The following is a 20,250-nucleotide window of genomic DNA, read 5'->3' as shown; positions in this document are numbered from 1 at the left end:
TTCCCCAACTAATGAAATTTGAAAGTGCCTGTTTGAGAAACTCTGTCCCCCCCCCTCCCCCACGCCAAAGACTTCTTTTCCTAAAGTTCTTTGGGGAAAGGAAATGCTTCTCCAACAATTTAAGTCTGTTGTGTAGATAATGCGCCCATTGAATCTTCAACCCTCACGAAGAACAAAGAACAGTCAGTAGAGGCAATATCAGACAGAAGATGATTAAGGGATGAAAATGAATCAAGGAGAAGACAAAGGACAGAAGAAGAGCCAGTGGGGAAGACTTTTTTTTTAAGGAAGGCAGAGAGAAAAGTGGGGAAGAGACTAAGGAAAACCAAGAAAGTAGGCCCAATCTCAGTAATATAGAGGACAACCTGGCTAATGGAAGAAACATTTCAGATGTTCCAACTGTCTTCTGCTCAGCTAGAGTGAACAACAACAGAGTCAGTTTGGTCTAGTGATGAAGGCACCAGGCTAGAACCCAGGAACCTATGAGTTGTAGTTCTGCCTTAGGCATGAAAGCAGGTTGAGTGACTTTGGGCCAATCACCAGGAGACAGTGAGTTCTAGTCCTTCCTCAGGCATGAAAGCCATCTGGGTGACTTAGAGCCAATCACTGGGGGACTGTGAGTTCTAGTTCCACCTTAGGCATGAAAGCTGGCTGGGTGACTTTGGGCCAATCACCAGGAGACTTGGAGTTCTAGTCCCAATTTAGGCATGAAAGCAGGTTGGGTGACTTTGGGCCAATCACCAGGAGACAGTGAGTTCTAATCCCACCTTAGGCATGAAAGCTGGCTGGGTGACTTTGGGCCAATCACCAGGAGACTCAGAGTTCTAGTCCCAATTTAGGCATGAAAGCAGGTTGGGTGACTTTGGGCCAATCACCAGGAGAGAGTGAGTTCTAGTCCTTCCTCACGCATGAAAGCCATCTGGGTGACTTAGAGCCAATCAGTGGAGGACTGTGAGTTCTAGTTCCCCCTTAGGCACAAAAGCCATCTCTCTCTCTCGCTCTCAGCCCAACCCACACATAAGATTGTTGTGGGGAAAATAGGAGGAGGAAGGATTATTAGGTATATTCACCACCTTGAGTTATACAGGAAAAAAAAATGCTAAATGCAGGATAAAAAAAGAAAATAAATGAACCATTGTGCGCACAATTGAATTCCTGGCTTGTGCTTTTAGATTGGCAGAGGAGCAGAGGTGGGTTCCAGCAGGTTCTGACCAGTTCTGGAGAACCGGTAATGGAAATTCTGAGTAGTTCGGAGAACCGGTAGTAAAAATTCTGACTGGCCCCACCCCCCATCTATTCTCTGCCTCCCGAGTCCCAGCTGATTGGGAGGAAATGGGGATTTTGCAGTAACCTTCCGCTGGAGTGGGGAGGGAATGGAGACTTTACAGTATCCTTCCCCTACCATGCCCACCAAGCCACGCCCACAGAACTGGTAGTAAAAAATTTTGAAACCCACCACTGCAGAGGAGGTGCTGTTATTTGAGATGGGAGCCAACTTCATGTAGGGTTGCAGGCGTCCACTATGTAAGCGGACAGTCCACTTTTTTCACATTATGTTCACTATTTTTTTTCACAAAATACTGGACATTTTTTTTATTCAAAAGCTTTATGATGAAATGGTACATAATCTAAAACTAAGGATAGGAGAATCGCGTTTTGTCTTTTTTTTCATAAGTTAGAATGAGACAACGTTCGAATATCCATTGAACTCGATTCTCCGAAAAAATTAATGATGAGATTAAAATAAAAATATATTATAAAATGATGTACAGTTCACATTTTTAAAATGTATTGTAGCTTGTGTCGACTGACCTAAAATGGTGTCGAGTGATGAGAGTGACAGCGGCGAGATTTCAAATTCTTTAAAACGAAAGAGAGGAGTGTGCAAATACACCAAAGACTGGGAAGCTACTTTTGCATGGATTACCAACAATGAAACCCACAGAACAAATGCGACGGCCTACTGTAGATTGTGTCAGAAATCGTTCACAATTGAATATAATGGTATAAAAGCTGTCACACAGCATGCAAGCACAGAAAATCATTTAGATAAGGAGAAAATAGCTTCCAGGAACAAGCGAATCAATTCGTTTTTCATTGTTAAAGACTCCTCTTTCAGTGATTTTTTTTTATTTTTTTACTACTTAACCCTCCCCCCCCCCCCTCGCTTGTCCACTATTTTTTGGAAGCAGACCTGGCAACCCTAGAGCCAAGACCTTACAAAAACCGTGTGGTAAACAGTCCAGACTGCCTGTGTTTCTTCGTGACCCTTGCCCAAGACCTCGAAAGAAGTCAAATGTTATAAACAGCAAGCAAGGATCATCTCAGGCCTGTTGTTTTAGTCCGCCTGGTGTAGTGTGAGCATCTGTGGTCTGGCTACTTCCCAGCTCCAGCTGACTAGGAAACATAAGTACCACAAACCATTCACAGAGATTCCACAACTTCCTGTGGCTTACTTCGCGTGCCCAGGCGGTTTGCTTAAAACATCTTCATTGTGCTCTTGCAAATGAGCCAGTAGTATCTTCCCCCTCCATTATATTACATTTAAACAGCATACACAGGAAGATCTTAATATGCCTAGCTGGTACAGCTGTTGAAAAGATGTCCTTCTCCTGGACATACGCTGCACTTTTATTAATGCTTTATCATTTTTATTAGAAATTTTCTACGGAGATAAAATAATATATTGCATGCAACAATATTAAAGGAAGGGTAAAGAAAAGACGTGTCAGCTAAGAGATTGAAGGAAAATGATTACAAAAAGAAGAAAAAAAGATAACATAAATAAAGAAGTGATTTCCAGTCTTCTTTACAGTAATTACAAACATACTCTCTCTCTTCACTCATTAAAGTTACTTTAACGAATACTTCCAATAATGAATACTCCCAATATTCAGTTAGTTTTAATCAGTAAACCCATAAATTACCAATGCATTTTTCCATTTTTAACAAAACGTCCAGAAGTTTCCGGTTATGTTTCTATCTATCTATCTATCTATCTATCTATCTATCTATCTATCTATCTATCTATCTATCTATCTATCTATCTACCTACCTACCTACCTACCTACCTACCTACCTACCTATCTATCTATCTATCAATCTATCTATCTATCTATCTATCTATCTATCTATCTATCTATCTATTATCTATCAATCATCTATCATCTATCTATCATCTATCAATCACCTATAATTCATCATCTATCCATTATCTAGCTAAAAAGATGTGGAGACTCTAGAAAGAGTGCAAAGAAGAGCAATAAAGAGGATTAGGGGACTGGAGGCTAAAACATATGAAGAACGGTTGCAGGAACTGGGTATGTCTAGTTTAATGAAAAGAAGGACTAGGGGAAACATGGTAGCAGTCTTCCAATATCTCAGGGGCTGCCCCAAAGAAGAGGGAGTCAAGCTATTCTCCAAAGCATCTGAGGGCAGGACAAAAAGCAATGGGTGGAAACTAATCAAGCAGAGAAGCAATTTAGAACTAAGGAGAAATTTCCTGACAGTTAGAACAATTAATCAGTGGAACAACTTGCCTTCAGAAGTTGTGAATACTCCAACACTGGAAGTTTTTAAGAAGATATTGGATAATCATTTGTCTGAATTGGTGTAAGGTTTCTTCCTAAGCAGGGACTAGAAGACCTCCAAGGTCCCTTCCCACTCTGTTATTCTATTCTATTCTGTTCTGTTCTGTTCTGTTCTGTTCTGTTCTATTCTATTCTATTCTATTCTATTCTATTCTATTCTATTCTATTCTACTCTACTCTACTCTACTCTACTCTATTCTATCATCTATTATCTATCAGTCAACTATCATCTATCTATCCATCTATCAATCAATCATCTATCTATTATCTAGCTAACTATCAAGCATCTATCATCTATCATTTATCATCTATCAGTCATCTATCTATCCAGCATCTATTATCTATTATCTATCTAATTCATATACCGCCCATGGAGAAGAGTTGGTTTGCTTCTTCAATGCTCAAAAAAAAACCAAAAAAAACCAGCCACTATGTGGATCTTGAAGTTGCAATGTTGTACATCTCTGTCACCAATGTGACTGAGTAGTTCTAATATACCTGAGATAAGGCTTTTCCAGCTCTATTAATTGTCTATTCACTGGAGATACTAGCATTTGCTTCTCTCGCTTGGTGCATGCAAAATATGCACCATATCGCTACGCCAAAAACCACATGCGTACTTGTACAAAATATCTCAGGGGTTTGTCATCAAGGAAGCTCTACGTTTGCCGTTTGCTGAAGCGCCAAATGGATTATTCCCGCTCTGTTTATCGTGTGGTCCAAGCGCATGCCAAGGATATGAGTGTAGTCAGGAAATTATAAATTGTGCAGAATCTCAGCATTTAAGTGGAACTGAGTCAGTCGACTTTGTTGTTATTGTCACTGACATCTAACAAGGAGACTATTTTTAATTTGATTACAAGTCTAGGTCAAAGAAGATAATGCACGCAAATAGGGGGGAGGGTTGGGGGGATGCGTTCCGAGAAAGTCATCTGGCTTTTCATTGTTGCCTTTTTTAAAAAAAAAAGAGCTGTCAGGGATGGGCTGTGATCTAAATGAGTGCAAGGATAATTGAAGAAAGTTGGAAAGATATCGCGGCTCAGCGCTGAATCAAATTCTTTGGACAGAAGGTCACAGATTTTAAACGCGGGTCTCTAATTGAAACCAGTAGTGACTACAAAGACATCCACGAGGATTTTCATTCTATTGCTGGTCAAATGGGGTTCTTTACCAAGTATCATTGTTTACTCCAGAGCAAACTGGGTTTTCTCAATATGCGGTCAATTTTATTTTGCTGGCAAAAGAGTATGAAAAAAAGAGTATAAGAGAATGTCAGATGGGAAGCCAAACGAGGATGTATTCTCAACTGTTTTCAAGTAGTCCTTCCTTCCTTCCTTCCTTCCTTCCTTCCTTCCTTCCTTCCTTTCCCTCCCTCCCTCCCTCCCTCCCTCCCTCCCTCCCTTCCTTCCTTCCTTCCTTCCTTCCTTTCTTTCATCTCCTTTCCATCTTCCTCCATTTTATCTGTAGCATCAGGAAGGGGTGAGAAATTCGGGCATTTTCAGCCAGAGAAGGAAATCAGGAAGGGGAGAGGGAGATTAACTCAGGGGTGGGCTTCAAAAATTTTAGCAAGGGGTTCTCTGCCCAGTTGCTGGGTGGCATGGCCATGGTGGGTGTGGCCTAGTCTGCCACCTGCACCACAGCGGGGGGGGGGGCTTTTTGCCCTCCCCGGACTCTGGAGGCTTTCCTTGAGCCTCCGGGAGGGTGAAAATAGAAATAGAGGTCCTCTGGCCCTCTACCTGAACTTCCAGTAGGCCCGTTTTTGGATCCCCAAGCCTCTGTGCATGCCCTGCATTTACGTGCATTGAAAACAGGCTGCGTGGGGACTCCTGGGAGGAGACGAGAGTGGTAGGCAGGGCTAGCCAGGAGTGGGATTTGGGGGTTCTCCGAACTGCACAGAATCTTACCTAGAGGTTCTCCCGAATCCCTGTGAACCCCCAGCAGCCCACCCCTGGATTAACTTCCTTTTAAATGAAAAAAAAATAGCTTTGTGACTTGGCTCTCTTCTGCTAGCCTGGATAGAAGTATGTTCAAAGGCGATAAAATAGCTATTTTGTGGACTATGAAGACACTTCTCCTTTCTCTGAAGAAATGCTTCAGTCCTTTATCTCAGGGTTTCTTCATATGGTAGCTAAATCACTACATTTTAGCAAACTATATTGCATGAAACCATGGTTAGTTTATCACTCAGTATATTGTGCAAACAGAGAAAATGGTGTTAATAAAGGTAAGTCTTGGAAATACAGGGTTTAACAGAATAATACTCTAGAATAATGGAGTAATCGAGTTGGAAGAGACCTTGGAGGTCTTTTAGTCCAACCCTCTGCTTGAGCTGGAGACCAGATAAATGGTTATCTAGACTTTTTGAAAGCCTCCAATGATGGAGCATCATCCACAAATTCTGAAAACAAGCTATTCCGTTGGTTGATTGCTCTCACCATTAGGACATTTCTCCTTAATTCTAGGTTGCTTTCTCTTCTTGGTTAGTTTCCATCCATCCATTGCTTCTTGTCTTGCCTTTTGGTGCTCCGGAAAATAGTTTGAACCCCTCGTCTTTGTAGGAACCCCTCAAATGCTGGAACACTGGTATCATGCCTCCCCTAATCCTTCTTTTCATTAGACTAGACATTTTGGAAACTACTCTGCTGTTGTCTGACAATCAAACTATGCAAGTCAAATGTACATTGAGTTGTGACTGCACAGATTGCACATTTCCCCTAGTGCCAGCAAGCTCTCTGCCCTACCTCGCTTAATTTTTCTTCCTAAAATTATTTTCATTCATAATAAAATTAACAGAAATTTTAATGTAATATTTAATGTAACAGAAAGTGTCAACCGCTAGAACAGAGATGTCAAACTCAAGGCCCAGGGGCCAGATCCGGTTGTTGTGGTCGGCCAGCACCCTGCAGAGCTGGCAGCAGAGTCGGACAGCGATGAGGCTGAGGAAGAACAGGGGCCAGTCCTGCGTCGGAGGCAGAGATGGGGCCAGGGCCATCGGGGAGTGATGTGCAGACTCCGGAGCCTCCAGAGGCTGACAGTAGAGAGGCAGAGGAACAGGAGGAGCCTGCTCCTAGTGCATGCATGAGAAGAGCTGCCAGAAGACAAGAGCAGCTAAAGCAAAGAGGATGACTCGGGAGTAGGGCCAAGAGATGATTGGCTCCTCTCATAAGGCTTAAAAGATCAGCAACGGCTCTTGGGCTCTTTCTCGGAAAACAACGTTGACAGACTTGTTCTTGTCTTGCTGCACTTATCTCTGGTTGGTGTCTTCTGCTTCTGAACTTTTGCCAAGAGAAGCCTTTGGCAGTTTGCCTAATTATACCAAGGTTGGTGATTAGACTGAAGAATTTGTGTTAAGAAGAATTTGTTTTAATTTAGTTTGGACTATGCTGAGAATGAGTTAATTCTCAGCTGTTCTAATGAAGTCTGTTTGTTTTGGAACTGTTTGCGTCTAATACTACCTACTTGGGCCTGGGTCACAACACTGGTCCCCAGGGTGCTTAGAACTGGCCCATGGGGCTGCCCTGCCCGCAGTGCCTCTGCCAGGGAAAATGAAGCTCAGGAGGGCTATGTGTGGCCCTCCTGAGCTCCATTTTCTCTGGCAGAAGGTTGCAGGAGGCTGTTCTGACCCAGGCTTCCCCAAACCACAAAGCAGACTCCTTGTCATGACAAAAAACCATTTTTGTTAAGTTACTGTGAATTCTTTTCATTTACATCCAGCAAAGTCTTTCAAGGGAGAATTTACAGTCACAGACCACATCTGGCGTGGGGAGCTGCCAGGCCAATATCTTCAAAACTTGGCAAGGAGTCACGAACCAATTAAGCAGACTAATTGTCTCCTGCAAACTCCATTCCCCTTTCGCTCCTCTTTTATTCCCTCTGGGAGGAGCCATTCATCGTCCACCTGTGGCCTTCCTCCCAAGTTGACCCTTGTTCTTTAGCTTTTCTCTTCGTTGAGCAACTCTGCGTATGCGCACACTGGGAACAGGCTCCAGCTGTTCGTCTGCCTCACTGATGTCTGACTCCGAAGGCAGCTGATAACTGGCATACAGCCCTGGCCCCCTCTCTGCCTCCGATGCAGAGCCCTCATCAGAGCCTTCCCCAGACTCCAGGACTGGCTCATGTTCCTCCTCAACCTCCTCACTGTCCGAATCTGCTGCCAGCTCTGCTGGCCACTGGCGGGCCACAACATAGGCCATAGCAGCTGAAAACAGAGCTCGGGAGCCCATTTTCGCTGGCAGAGCATTTGGGCCACCACAGTGCCTGCCGACATGAGTGACTTCGAGCTGGCCACGCCCACCCTGTCCACGCCCCTCCCCCGGCCCACCCAAGGTCAAACACAACCCTGATGTGGCTCTCAATGAAATCAAGTTTGACATCCCTGCTTTAGAAAATCAACTTTATTTTCCAGAAAGACTGACCATGATTTCACAGGGATTCATAAAAAATGATGGGAAGAATTCTCCACCTGCCTTTTTGGTTTTGTTTTTAAGGCAACTGAACTTGGTGGTGGGAAAAGCATTCTGGGCAAGCCAAAACATGACATGGGAAGTAGCTTTATGAGTTTGTCATCTAATAATTGGACTTTTTTTTTTTTTTACTTTTACGATTGATGGTGCTCATCGTTTTAATGAGAACCACAGTTGTTCTCAAAATTGGTCCCCAAAGAGTCTTTATTTGGGTACAGGTGCTAAATTTAGCTGTTGGTGTGAAACACCATCTGGTTTGGATCTATATTTTTCTTTCCTCAAATACACCAGGGATGCATGCTTTCTTCTCTCTTTCTCTCTCTCTCTCTCTCTAAAACATCTCATGTGGTTTGGGTAACGGCTGCCATAAACCAAGAATGATTAGAACGCAATGTTACATTCTAATAACATTACTGATGAGCTGTGGTGGAGCAATGGTTAGAGTACAGTACCGCAAGATACTTCTGCTGCCTGCCAGCTGCCTGCAATTTGGCAGTTCGAATCTCACCAGGCTCAAGGTTGACTCATCCTTCCATCCTTCCGAGGTCGATAAAATGAGGACCCAGATTGTTGGGGGCCAGAGGCTGACTATGTAAACCGCTTAGATAGAGCTGTGAAGCGGTATATAAGTCTAAGTGCTATTGGTATTGCTACAATGACATTGATAAAGGTAACTTATGGCCATTCCTTGCTCTTATAAGAGCTGTGATGGCACAGTGGTTAGAATGCAGTATTGCAGGCTAATTCTGCCGACTGCCAGCAGTTAAATTCTCAGCAGCTCAAGATGGACTCAGCCTTCCATCCTTCCAAGGTCAGTAAAATGAGGACTCAGATTGTTGGGGGCAATATGCTGACTCTGTAAACAGCTTAGAGAGGGCTGTAAAGCACTGTGAAGCAGTATATAGTCTAAGTGCTACTGCTATTACGAGCAGGCCTTGTACAAATCTAGACTTGAATCAAAGCCTTACTTGGTGAGAACATCTTTCAATTCTCTAGAAGCCTATGGCTCAACCTCTAAGTCCATTGTGCATCTCTATAATCATAAGTTTATTTGTCAAGCATATATAAGATAACAAGTAAAAGTATAAACATAATTTGAATACATGAAAAGAGTAATTAAAAAGGAATATTAGGACAGGGATGGAAGGCACGCTGGTGCACTTATGCACACCCCTTACAGACCTCTTAGGAATGGGGCGAGGTCAACAGTAGACAGTTTAAGGTTAAAGTTTTGGGGGTTTGGGGAAGAAACTACAGAGTCAGGTAGTGCATTCCAGGCATTGACCACTCGGTTGCTGAAGTCATATTTTCTGCAATCGAGTTTGGAACGGTTTACCTTGAGTTTGTATCTATTATTTGCTCGTGTATTGTTGTGGTTGAAGCTGAAGTAGTCATTGACAGGAAGGACATTGTGGCAGATGATTTTATGTACTATGCTTAGGTCAGACTCTATGGCTGTTGAGTACAGAAGGAAGGGAGAGAGTGAGAGGAGAGGAGTGGCTTTTGTGGGGCCAGCCTGAGGGAGAGAAGGGGAGAGGAGAGGACATGAGAGGTTTCTCTGGGGCCAGCCTGAGGAAGAGAAGGGGAGAGGAGGGGATCTATAGGGCAAGCCTGAGGGAGAGAAGGGGATAGAGAGGAGAGGCTTCTGTGGGGCAAGCCTGAGGGAGAGAAGGGAAGAGGAGAAGCGGATTGTAACTACTCATTAATTTTCAAACTCGTGTCAATTTATCAAGCCCGATCACATAGTTTCATAGCGGAGCATGGGTATTCAGCTAGTTATATATATAAAATTACAATTCACTTTCAGCAAACAAAGGAATATTAGTTCATCTAAAAGAAGAAAAGCATTGTTTGGTTAATCTACCAGATGGGCTATTTGGCTTTGATAGGGTTAAGGTTGAACAATTAGCAGAGGAGATTTTTTTTTTCTAGTTGCCCTTAAATCTCACTTGTGCAGCTTAATTTAAGAAATGATGACGTGTCCGAGGCACCCAAAATTGCAATTGTGCCAGAGAATAAAGTGGCTGCTTGCTGTTTTCTCAATATTTTTATCTGTTGTGTAACCGATTGCATTTTTGTCTCATGAGTTAGTGCCAAGCCAAGCTGGAATTCTGACTCACTGATAAGATGTTAACATCAGCCTTATACATAGCTGAAGTGTCTGACCTATGAAGTCATCTCACTTCCATCTTCTTCACCCAAACAGAAGGTTCAGTGATGTAAAACCCTTGAGAGCTCACGCAAATATCCTGGGCAAAAATGTGTTCCATTCACAAGTACATCAGGTCATGTGACTCCTACACACTGTGCTCGATTCAGTGCTTTTTATAGTGTCCTCTGTAAGAGGCTTTGCTGCAGTTCTCACAAATAAGCCGTCCGAAGTCCGTTGCTGATTTGATTTGGTAGATCAGTTCTCTGGAAGCCTACAAATATCCAGGATTTGCTCAACTCTAAGCAAGGATACATGGGACTGTATCCTGTATCCTGCTGTGGCTCAGTGGCTAAGACGCTGAGCTTGTCGATCGAAAGGTCAGCAGTTCGGCGGTTCGAATCCCTAGTGCTGTTTAACAGGGTGAGCTCCCGTTACTTGTCCCAGCTTCTGCCAACCTAGCAGTTCGAAACCATATAAAAAATGCAAGTAGAAAAATGGGGACCACCTTTGGTGGGAAGGTAACAGCGCTCCGTGCATCTTTGGCGTTTAGTCATGTCGGCCACATGACCACGGAGACGTCTTTGGACAGCATTGGTTTTTTGGCTTTGAAGCAGAGATGAGCACCGCCCCCTAGAGTCTAGCATATATGTGCTTAGGGCAGGGGTCTGCAATCTTAAACACTCAAAAGAGCCATTTGGACCCATTTCCCACAGAAAAAAAAACACCGGGAACCACAAAACCCTTCCTGTGCCTGACTATTTCTTGAGCAGCCACAAAACTTGCATATGTAGTTGAATTAAACATTCTGTTTTCTTCTGAAATTTTTCTTTTCTTGGATTTATCCATGGTTGGCCTACCAGGGGTTGAAAAGCTCATTAAATCGCGTGCCGGCAGGTGTTGCACATTGGCAGTTGTGACGCATATTTTGAGTGTCAGGGAGCTGCAGCAGTGGGGTGAAAGAGCCACATGCAGCTCCAGAGCCACATGCGGCTCCAGAGCTGCAGGTTGCTGACCCCTGTGCTAGGGGAACCTTTACCTTTTACCTTAAGCAAGGATACAGATTAACAGAGTTGGAAGGGACCTTGGAGTTCAACACACACACACACACCCAAGCAAGAGACCCTACACCATTTCTGACAAATAGCAGTCCAGTGTCTTCTTGAAAGCTTGCAGTAATGAAGCTCCCACAACTTCTGAAGGCAACTTCCATCAGTTGATTGCTCTCACTGTCAGAAAATTTCTCCTTATTTCCAGGTTGAATCTCTCCTTGTTCAGTTTCCATCCGTTGTTCCTTGTCTGGCCTTCAGGTGCCTTGGAAAATAGCTTGATCCCTTCCTCTCTGTGGCAGCCCCTCAAGTATTGGAACATGTATCATGTCTCCCCTGGTCCTTCCTCTTCACTAGACCAGCCATGCCCAGTTCCTGCAACCTTCTTCTTATGTTTTAGCCTTCAGTCCCCTAATCATCCTGGTTGCTCTTCTCTGCACTCTTTCTAGAGTCTCAACAACTTTTTTATAGCGTGGTGACCAAAACTGGATGCAGTACTCTAGGTGTGGTCTTATTATTGTAGTACAGTGGACTAAAGCACTGTTATTAACATCTGCTGCTTGCAATTACTGCAAGTTCAAATCTCTCCAGGCTCAAGGTTGACTCAGCCTTCCATCCTTTCAAAGATAGGTAAAATGAGGACCCAGATTGTGGGGGCAATAAGCTGACTTTGTATAAATATACAAAAGTATGAAGGCTATTGCTTAACGCATTGTAAGCCACCCTGAGTCTCTGGAGAAGGGCGGCATATAAATTAAAGCAAAAAAATAAATAAATTATTGGGTTATTATTGGATTATTATTGGTGCTCTGCAGTACAACTATAAAACCTGCAGTGGCTGGAATTAGCATGGGTTAATCCAATTTACTGATAAGGGGGCCACTTTCTGTAACAGTATGTGTGCATGATTAAGAATGTTCAATTGCTAACAGCAAGAATTGTTGGAACTCTTTAGAAAGAAGATTATATTTCATGATTATACTCTGGCTGCAAAGGGATTGTTAAAACAAAACAAAATATGAACATGGGTCAACATCAGGGGTGAAAAGCTCCTGGTTCGGACCAGATCGCCTGATCCGGTAGCAATGGAGGCGGGTGGTTCGGAGAACCAGTAGCAAAAATCCCTGCCCCGCCCTCCCCTATGCCCAGCTGAGCCACGCAATCATCAGAGGCTTTTTATTTTTATTTTTAAAAGCATTTTTTCTACAACCTCTTTGGCCAAAAAAATGCTTTTAAAAGTTAAACAAAAAAGCCTCTGATGATCACGCAGCTCAGCTGGGATCATCAGAGGCTTTTAAAAGCATTTTTTCTACAACCTCTTTAACCGAAGAGGTTATAGAAAAGATGTTTTTAAAGGGAAAAAAAAGCCTCTGCCGATCAGGCAAGTCAGCTGGGATCATCAGAGACTTTAAAAAAAAAAAAGAAAAGCCTCTGCCGATCAGGCAAGTCAGCTGGGATCGTCAGAGGCTTTTAAAAAGAAAAAGAAAAGCCTCTGCCGATCAGGCAAGTCATCTGGGATCGTCAGAGGCTTTAAAAGCATTTTTGTTACAACCTCTTCAGCCAAAGAGGTTGTAGAAAAAATGGTTTAAAAAGTAAAAAAAAAAAAAATTGGCCACGCCCACTCAGTCATATTACACACACCCCACCAAGCCACGCCCACAGAACCGGTAGTAACAAATTTTACATTTCACCACTGGTCAACCTGGGTATTATAACTCAACAGTGTGACATTTGCTTCACTCGTAGTTCACCCGAGTCCAATTTCCTAACATTATTTGTTTGGCTTGTTGTTAATGATCATTCTTTCTATCACTTCTGCTTGAGCTTGGTGCTATGTAATAGGTTTCTAAGCTGCAAGACAAACAGCTTTGTTTGTGAGATGTGGAGGGCATGGCAGGGTTGTGTGTGTGTACTACCAACATAGCCTGGGAAATGAAGCTAGGGAGATTTTTTTTTTTTCTCAGTGTAGTGAAACTGATTTAGGGATTACAGCCTTAATTAAATGAGATTTCATCCTGATTGCCTTATGAAATTAATTAGAGAGCAGGCAACTGGCCAAGTCGTCAACCCAGCGATATCAGTTTCTCCTCTGTTTTGTTTTGCAGCCTTGGTGGTTATGAAAGGATAGATTGGTTCTCTATCCAAAGAAACACTTAAACGTTGTTGTGTTGGCAGCAAACTGTGCTGAAAACGAGCCCTGAGGCCACCAGAATTTAGCAAGAAAAATGTATATGCTTCTATCGCCTCCTACTATTCCCACAGCCTGGCTAGGTGGCTCAAGTGGCTAAGACACTGAGCTTGTCGATCAGAAAGGTCGGCAGTTCGGCGGTTCGAATCCCTAGTACAGGTCTCCTGCATGAGCAGGGCAGTGGTGGGTTCCTCCCGGTTCGGTCCGGTTCGGCCGAGCCGGTAGCAGTGACGATATGACGTCACCGAACCGGTTCTCTTTGTTCGGGAGCTGGGCCCACCCGCCCACCCCACCCCCGTGTTATTCTTACCTTTTATTTGGCCCTACCCACAATCTATTGCTGCCTCCCGAGTCCCAGCTGATTGGCTAGAAGGAAAAAAACTGTTTCAACTCTTGCCACGGGGCTTCAAAGGGCCGCCCTACAGCTGATCAGTGTTAAAAGGCAGTGTGGTGGTAGACCGGTGCCTCCAAAAACAAATGGGTAGACCGGTGCCTCCAAAAACAAATAAGTAGACCGGTGCCTCCAAAAACAAATGAGTAGACCGGTACAGCTCTGTAAGTAGTTAAAAGCCTGGTAGACCAGTACCTCTGCTAAATCCTAAAGAATTGTCACGTGACCATCAAGCCACGCCCATAGAACCGGTAGTAAAATAATTTAGAACCCACCCCTGGAGCAGGGGGTTGGAGTAGATGATCTCCAAGGTCCCTTCCACCTCTGTTACTGTTAATTAGGAGATGTTTGTCACGAGATCTCCACCGAGCAGTTACTCTACTGCAATGATTCTCAATCTTGGCCACTGGAAGATAGGTGGACTTCATCTCCCAGAATTCCCCAGCCAGCAGGTCTGGCTGGGGAATTCCGGGAGTTGAAGTCCACCTGTCTTCCGGTGGCCCAAATTGTGAAATACTGCTCTACTGTATGGCTTGTCAAGTGATTTCTAAGCACTGCAATGTGTCACGTACAGTGCAAAAGGAATTCCAGTGTAAAAGTTCTTGAAGGAAATAATAACCTTATAGGTGTGTTTTTTTAGAAATACCACTTGATTTATTCCCATGTCTTTGGTGGGTTTTTCAGAATCATATCCTCACCTTGATGTCTGTGGCTGCTCAAATCTACAAGCACCCCAGCCTGAAGAATTCTATCAACCTGGTGGTGGTGAAGGTGTTGGTAGTGGAAGATGAAAACGCTGGACCAGAAGTATCTGACAATGGCGGTCTGATGCTGAGGAACTTCTGTAATTGGCAACAGTTCTTCAACCCTCTAAGTGACCGTCATCCAGAACACTATGACACTGCAATCCTGCTGACAAGACAGGTATTTAAGTGACGGTTGGCTGATTTCTTCTGAGGGATATCTTGAAGATGATCTAATAGAAGAATGGAGGACCGAGGAAGGAAGGGAAGGGAAATTAGAGGAGGAGAGAAGGTAAGATGGGGGGAGGGGGGAAGAGAGGAGGAGAAGGAGAAGGGAAGGGGAAGACCCGGCTATTCCAACGAATGGGCTGATTCTGATTCTTGGGTTTTATTATTTTTTATTATTTATTATTATTGATTTTAATCAGGTTTTAGCGGGATTTTATTATGGCATGTTTTGTTTTGTTTTAAAATCTGTGTTCTCCGCCCTGAGTCCCTCGGGAGAGGGGCGGCATATAAATACTTGTTAAATAAATAAATAAATAAATAAATAAATAAATAAATAAATAAATAAATATAAAATAAGTAGAGAAGAGAAGAAGAAGATGGGGAAAGAAAGTAGGAAGGAATAGGGAAGAGGGAGAGGGTAGGGTTGAGGAGAAAGATTGTTGTACAATAAAAAAAAAGATGAACTGGAAGAAAGGCAACTCTGAACAAACAAATATAAATATATTAAGATAAAGAATGAATTGTTTAAGAATAAAAGAGAATAAATATGAATAAACAGTAAAGTTAGAATCTAGGGGCAAATGAAGATGGTATTTGTGTATGCAAGAATAGAAATATTGAGATATGTTTAAAAAAAAGAAAAGGGGGAAGATGATTTTGGCAAGAATTGTATTTGAATCTGATTAATTGTATAAGATAAGAATTGGCCAACACTGTTCCAAAAAAAAAGATGTGGGTGAATGTGGGAGAGGAGGAAAAAAACCAATAAAACTTGTTTTAAAAAAAGAAGAAGAAGAATGAAGGACCATTCCTTTGTAACTCAACATTCATATCATTTCCATCTTACCTTTTTCAATCGCAGGATTTCTGCGGACGTCAAACCTGCAGAACCCTTGGAGTCGCTGAGACCGGAACCATGTGTGATCCAAACAAAAGTTGCTCCGTGATAGAAGATGAGGGTCTCCAAGCTGCTTACACCTTGGCCCATGAACTAGGTAGCTACTATGCCTAGCTTGATGGGTAGTCCGTCATTGTAGCAGAATCTGCATCTGCCTTGTAGAAAGGCTACCCCTACATATTGTAGGATGCATTCTCAAGATTGATTTATTGATTGATTTATTGATTGATTGATTTATTGATTTATTTATTGAATTTCTATACCGCCCTTCTCCCGAAGGACTCAGGGCAGTGAACAGATTAAGATTTCATATACATATATATATATATATACAGTAAATAATAAATTGAGTCAACTTGGTATATCTGCTAAGACCTTGGCATAGAATTTAGATGTTTATGCTAGCCCTGCTTGTTGAAACAGAAAGGTCTTCAGGGCACATCGGAAAGTGCAAAGATCTGGGATTATTCGTATTCCAGGGGGTATTTTGTTCCAAAGAGTAGGTGCCCCCACAGAGAAGGCTCTCTCCCTTGGAACTACTAGATGACATTGTTTTAATGATGGTGCTATGAGTAGGCCTACTTTGTGAGAGCGTATTTCGGTTACGCAGGTGGTTATCGGTTGCAGCAGGTGGTCTCGTAAGTACTCAGGTCCTAAGCCATGGAGCACTTTAAAGGTAAGAACCAACACCTTGAAGCGCACTCGGAAGGCCACCGGAAGCCAGTGCAGCTCGCGTAGAAGAGGTGTTACATGTGAGCACCATGTTGCTCCCATAATTACTTGCGCAGCCGCATTCTGGACCAGTTGGAGCTTCCGGGTGCACTTCAAGGGGAGCCCCATGTAGAGAGCATTGCAGTAGTCAAGTCGGGAAATGACGAGGGCTTGAGTGACTGTGCGTAATGAGTCCCGGTCTAGAAAGGGACGCAATTGGCGAATCAGGCGAACCTGATAGAAAGCTCCTCTGGCCACGGCTGTTATATGATCGTCTAAAGACAGTCGTGCATCCAGATTGGCCGTTAAAGAAAGGATGATAGGTGAGGTTGTTGATAGTCTCTGAGCTAGCTGGTTTTCTTGCAGACATTTCATTACTCAACTAGGTAGCATCATCAATTGTGAGAGAAAAGTTATTTCTCAATTGCTGTGCCTATTAACGGCCTTTGACATGGACAGGTAAATAAGCCAATCAGAAAGCAGCTAATAGGTTTGAATCTCGCGGGTTTTTATATTCCCTCCCCTAACTGTCACAGTTGACAGTATAAAAGGAGATTCTTGACAGAAAACCGATCTCTTCTGTTAGAAAACTGTGGGCAGTTTGGAAGTCAGTTAGAAGGGCAGTTCTGATGGTTTACAAGACTATTTCTTCTGAGGAAGAATAGCTAGAACTAACATCACTTAGAACGAATATATATATATATATGTATGTATGTATGTATGTATGTATGTATTACTGTTTTAGCCAGGGTTTTTCCTACGTAAAACAAGATGTTTGTATAGCCATAGTTAAGTGACATCCCAAATCACTATTTTCTAGGCTTTATCAGACATTTAAGCAGCATTATGTTGTCTGCTGCAAGACTTAAGGGAGACTAGAATAGATCTATTTCTGTCTTATTTGGCTTCATCGGCTAGCTACACCCTCATTTTATGACTCCTCCCTGTAACGGTCAAATATATGGGATTCTGTCGAAACGTCGCTTCTACCCTTTTAGGGATATATCCACAATTACATGGGAAGAAACCCGAAATATTAACTATACACACACACACACACACACACACACACACACACACACACACACACACACACATATATATATATATATATATATATATATATATATATATATATATATATATATATATATATAATCTGACAGGATATTTAAGTATTTGAATAGATATTGTTTTATTTTTATGTAAATAAAAACATTTATTGTTAACTGCTTCAGAGGCTCATTTGTTAAAGTAGATCTTAATAGAGATAAAGGTTGACGGTACATTGATTTATTTTCCTCCATCGACATCAATGCATTGATCAATGCATCTATCATCATTTAGAAGAGAATATTTGTAGCTCAGGGCTGAACTGTGAAGTCCTTGGTGCTCTCTGAGCATGGTGGTTTTCTTGCAGACATTTCATTACCCAACTAGGTAACATCAATGCAGCTACATCCCTGAGCTACAAATATTCTCTTCTCAAAGAGGATAGGTTAAATGGCTTCCTATGATGAAAGGTAGAGAAGAACCCATCAGCACCAACATGACATAATATTCCAAGAAGGAATACCTGAGAATATATGAATAGAGTTAAGATTTGTGTACTGTTGGAACGACGTTGAATTGTACAACTATCATGGACGTATTTTTGTTACAGATGTATTTGTATTAGTATTTTAATATTTTAAATTTTAATGAAGGGTTTTTTTGAAAATTATATCTTTTATTATAATGGCAGTTTGATGCCAGAAAGATATGAGTGCATGTTTCAGGGACCCATTCTTGCTAATTTAGAGAAGTACCTTATTAGTATTTGAATCCTGCATCAGAAATAGATGTTGAGTGAGACCTTAGAAAGAGTGCAGAGAAGAGCAACAAAGATGATAAGGGGTCTGGAGGTTAAACTGTATGAGGAATGATTGAGGGAACTATATATGTCTAGTCTAATGAAGAGAAGGGCTAAGGGCAGGGGTGGGATTCAAAAATTTTAGCAACCAGTTCTCTACCAATTGCTGGGTGGGCGTGGCCATGGTGGGCGTGGCCTACTCAGCCTCCTACACCATGGCAGGGGGGCATTTTCGCCCTCCCCAAACTCTGGAGGCTTCCCTCGAGCCTCTGAGAGGGTGAAAATGGCCTCCCCCAGGCTCCGGAGGTCCTCCAGAGACCGGAAACGGGCCCATTTTTGGACTTCCAAAACTTCTGGAAGTCCTGTTTTTCGGCCTCCGGAGGCCTCCGGAGGCCCTCTGAAGGCTGGAAATGGGCCCGTTTCCAGACTTCGGGAACTTCTGCGAGGCCCATTTTTCACCCTCCCAGAGCCTCCGTGCCGGCGCTACACTTACCTGGCATCCAAAACGGGCCGCGTGAAGACTCCTGGGAGGGGCAGGGTAGGCGGGGCCAGCCAATCCTTGCAACTACCGGTTTGGTGAACCAGATGTAAAATTAGCATCCAATTCGCCCGAACTGGTCCAAACCGGCTGAATCCCACCCCTGGCTAAGGGTGATAAAATAGCAGACTTACAGTACTTGAAGGGTTATCACAGAAAAGAGGGAGTCAACCTATTATCAAGAGCACGTGTGGGCAGGAGAAGAAATAATGGGTGGAAGATCATTAAACAGAGATCCAACCTAGAACTAAGGAGAAATGTCCTAACAGTGAGAACAATTAATCAGTGGAATGGTGTGCCTTCAGAAGTTATGTGTGCTCCTTCTCTTTCAAGAAGAGATTGGACAGCCATTTGTCTGGAATGGTACAGGGTCTCCTGCTTGAGCAAGGGGTTGGACTAGAAGAACTCCAAGGTCCTTTCCAACCCTATTATTCTATACTCTAAAAGTTCAGGTTCCCCTGGCACATATGTGCTAGTCGTTCCCGACTCTAGGGGACGATGCTCATCTCCGTTTCAAAGCTAAATGTCCAGCGCTGTCCAAAGACATCTCTGTGGTCATGTGGCCGGTATGACGAAACGCCAAAGGCGCACAGAACGTTGTTACCTTCCCACTAAAGGTGGTCCCTATTTTTCTACTTGCATTTTTTACGTGCTTTCGAACTGCTACATTGGCAGAAGCTGGGAGGAGTAACGGGAGCTCACCCCGTTACACGGCACTAGGGATTCGAACCGATGAACTGCCGACTTTTCGCTCGACAAGCTCAGCGTCTTAGCCACCGAGCCACCTAACCATCCATTTTTCTTTCTTTGCAGGGCACGTGCTCAGCATGCCCCATGATGACTCCAACAGCTGCAAAAGGCTCTTTGGGACATTAGGAAAACATCACATGATGGCTCCATTGTTTATTCATCTAAACAAGACCCTGCCTTGGTCCCCCTGCAGTGCCATGTATATCACAGAATTCCTGGATGGAGGACACGGTACATATCCTCATATATGTATATAATCATGCTGAGCTTGATTGACAATATTTGTTGAATAAGTTTCAACCCTTGCAAACAGGATCAGGTTCATGTTTCAAAACGCCATTTTGGGACCCAAATCTGATGCATGCCAAGCTGGACTGAATTTTTGTAAGTCGGTTTTGTATGGGCAAAGGAGAGCATCGCTTTAATAAATGAAATGAAATGAAATATGTTTTTGGAGAAATAGCACTGATCAAAAACTTAGTCATGTGTTACCTTCGTTTCAAAGAACACTTTACAGATTTCACCGTATTTAATGCAAATTGATGCCAATTCGTTGTTCATTTCATTAGAACAATTCAATGTTCATTTCAAAGAACACTTTACAGATAAAAGTCTATTTTTTAAATATTCTAAGCTTCAATGCAACTTACTTGTCAAAACATGGGTACTCAAACAAGGGTACCGATGTGCAGAACGTTTG

At 42.9% G+C, this 20,250-nt stretch overlaps 1 protein-coding gene across 1 annotated transcript in view; it reads left to right on the top strand.

The window, feature by feature from the left end:
* Positions 1–20,250, top strand: part of ADAMTS8 (ADAM metallopeptidase with thrombospondin type 1 motif 8) — a 42,703-nt gene that overhangs the window by 13,730 nt on the left and 8,723 nt on the right. The window contains exons 2-4 of the mRNA XM_070952648.1: positions 14,515–14,754; positions 15,664–15,796; positions 19,614–19,781. Of these exons, the coding sequence (XP_070808749.1) occupies positions 14,515–14,754; positions 15,664–15,796; positions 19,614–19,781 (541 nt within the window). The remainder of the gene's footprint in view (positions 1–14,514; positions 14,755–15,663; positions 15,797–19,613; positions 19,782–20,250) is intronic.

Source organism: Pituophis catenifer, unplaced genomic scaffold, assembly GCF_029215685.1.
Source record: "Pituophis catenifer annectens isolate HBS135680 unplaced genomic scaffold, rPitCat1.0.hap2 SCAF_12, whole genome shotgun sequence".
Taxonomy (NCBI): Eukaryota; Metazoa; Chordata; class Lepidosauria; order Squamata; family Colubridae; genus Pituophis; species Pituophis catenifer.
The sequence above is the reverse complement of the archived record's forward strand: the minus strand, read 5'-3'. Positions and strand labels throughout refer to the sequence as shown.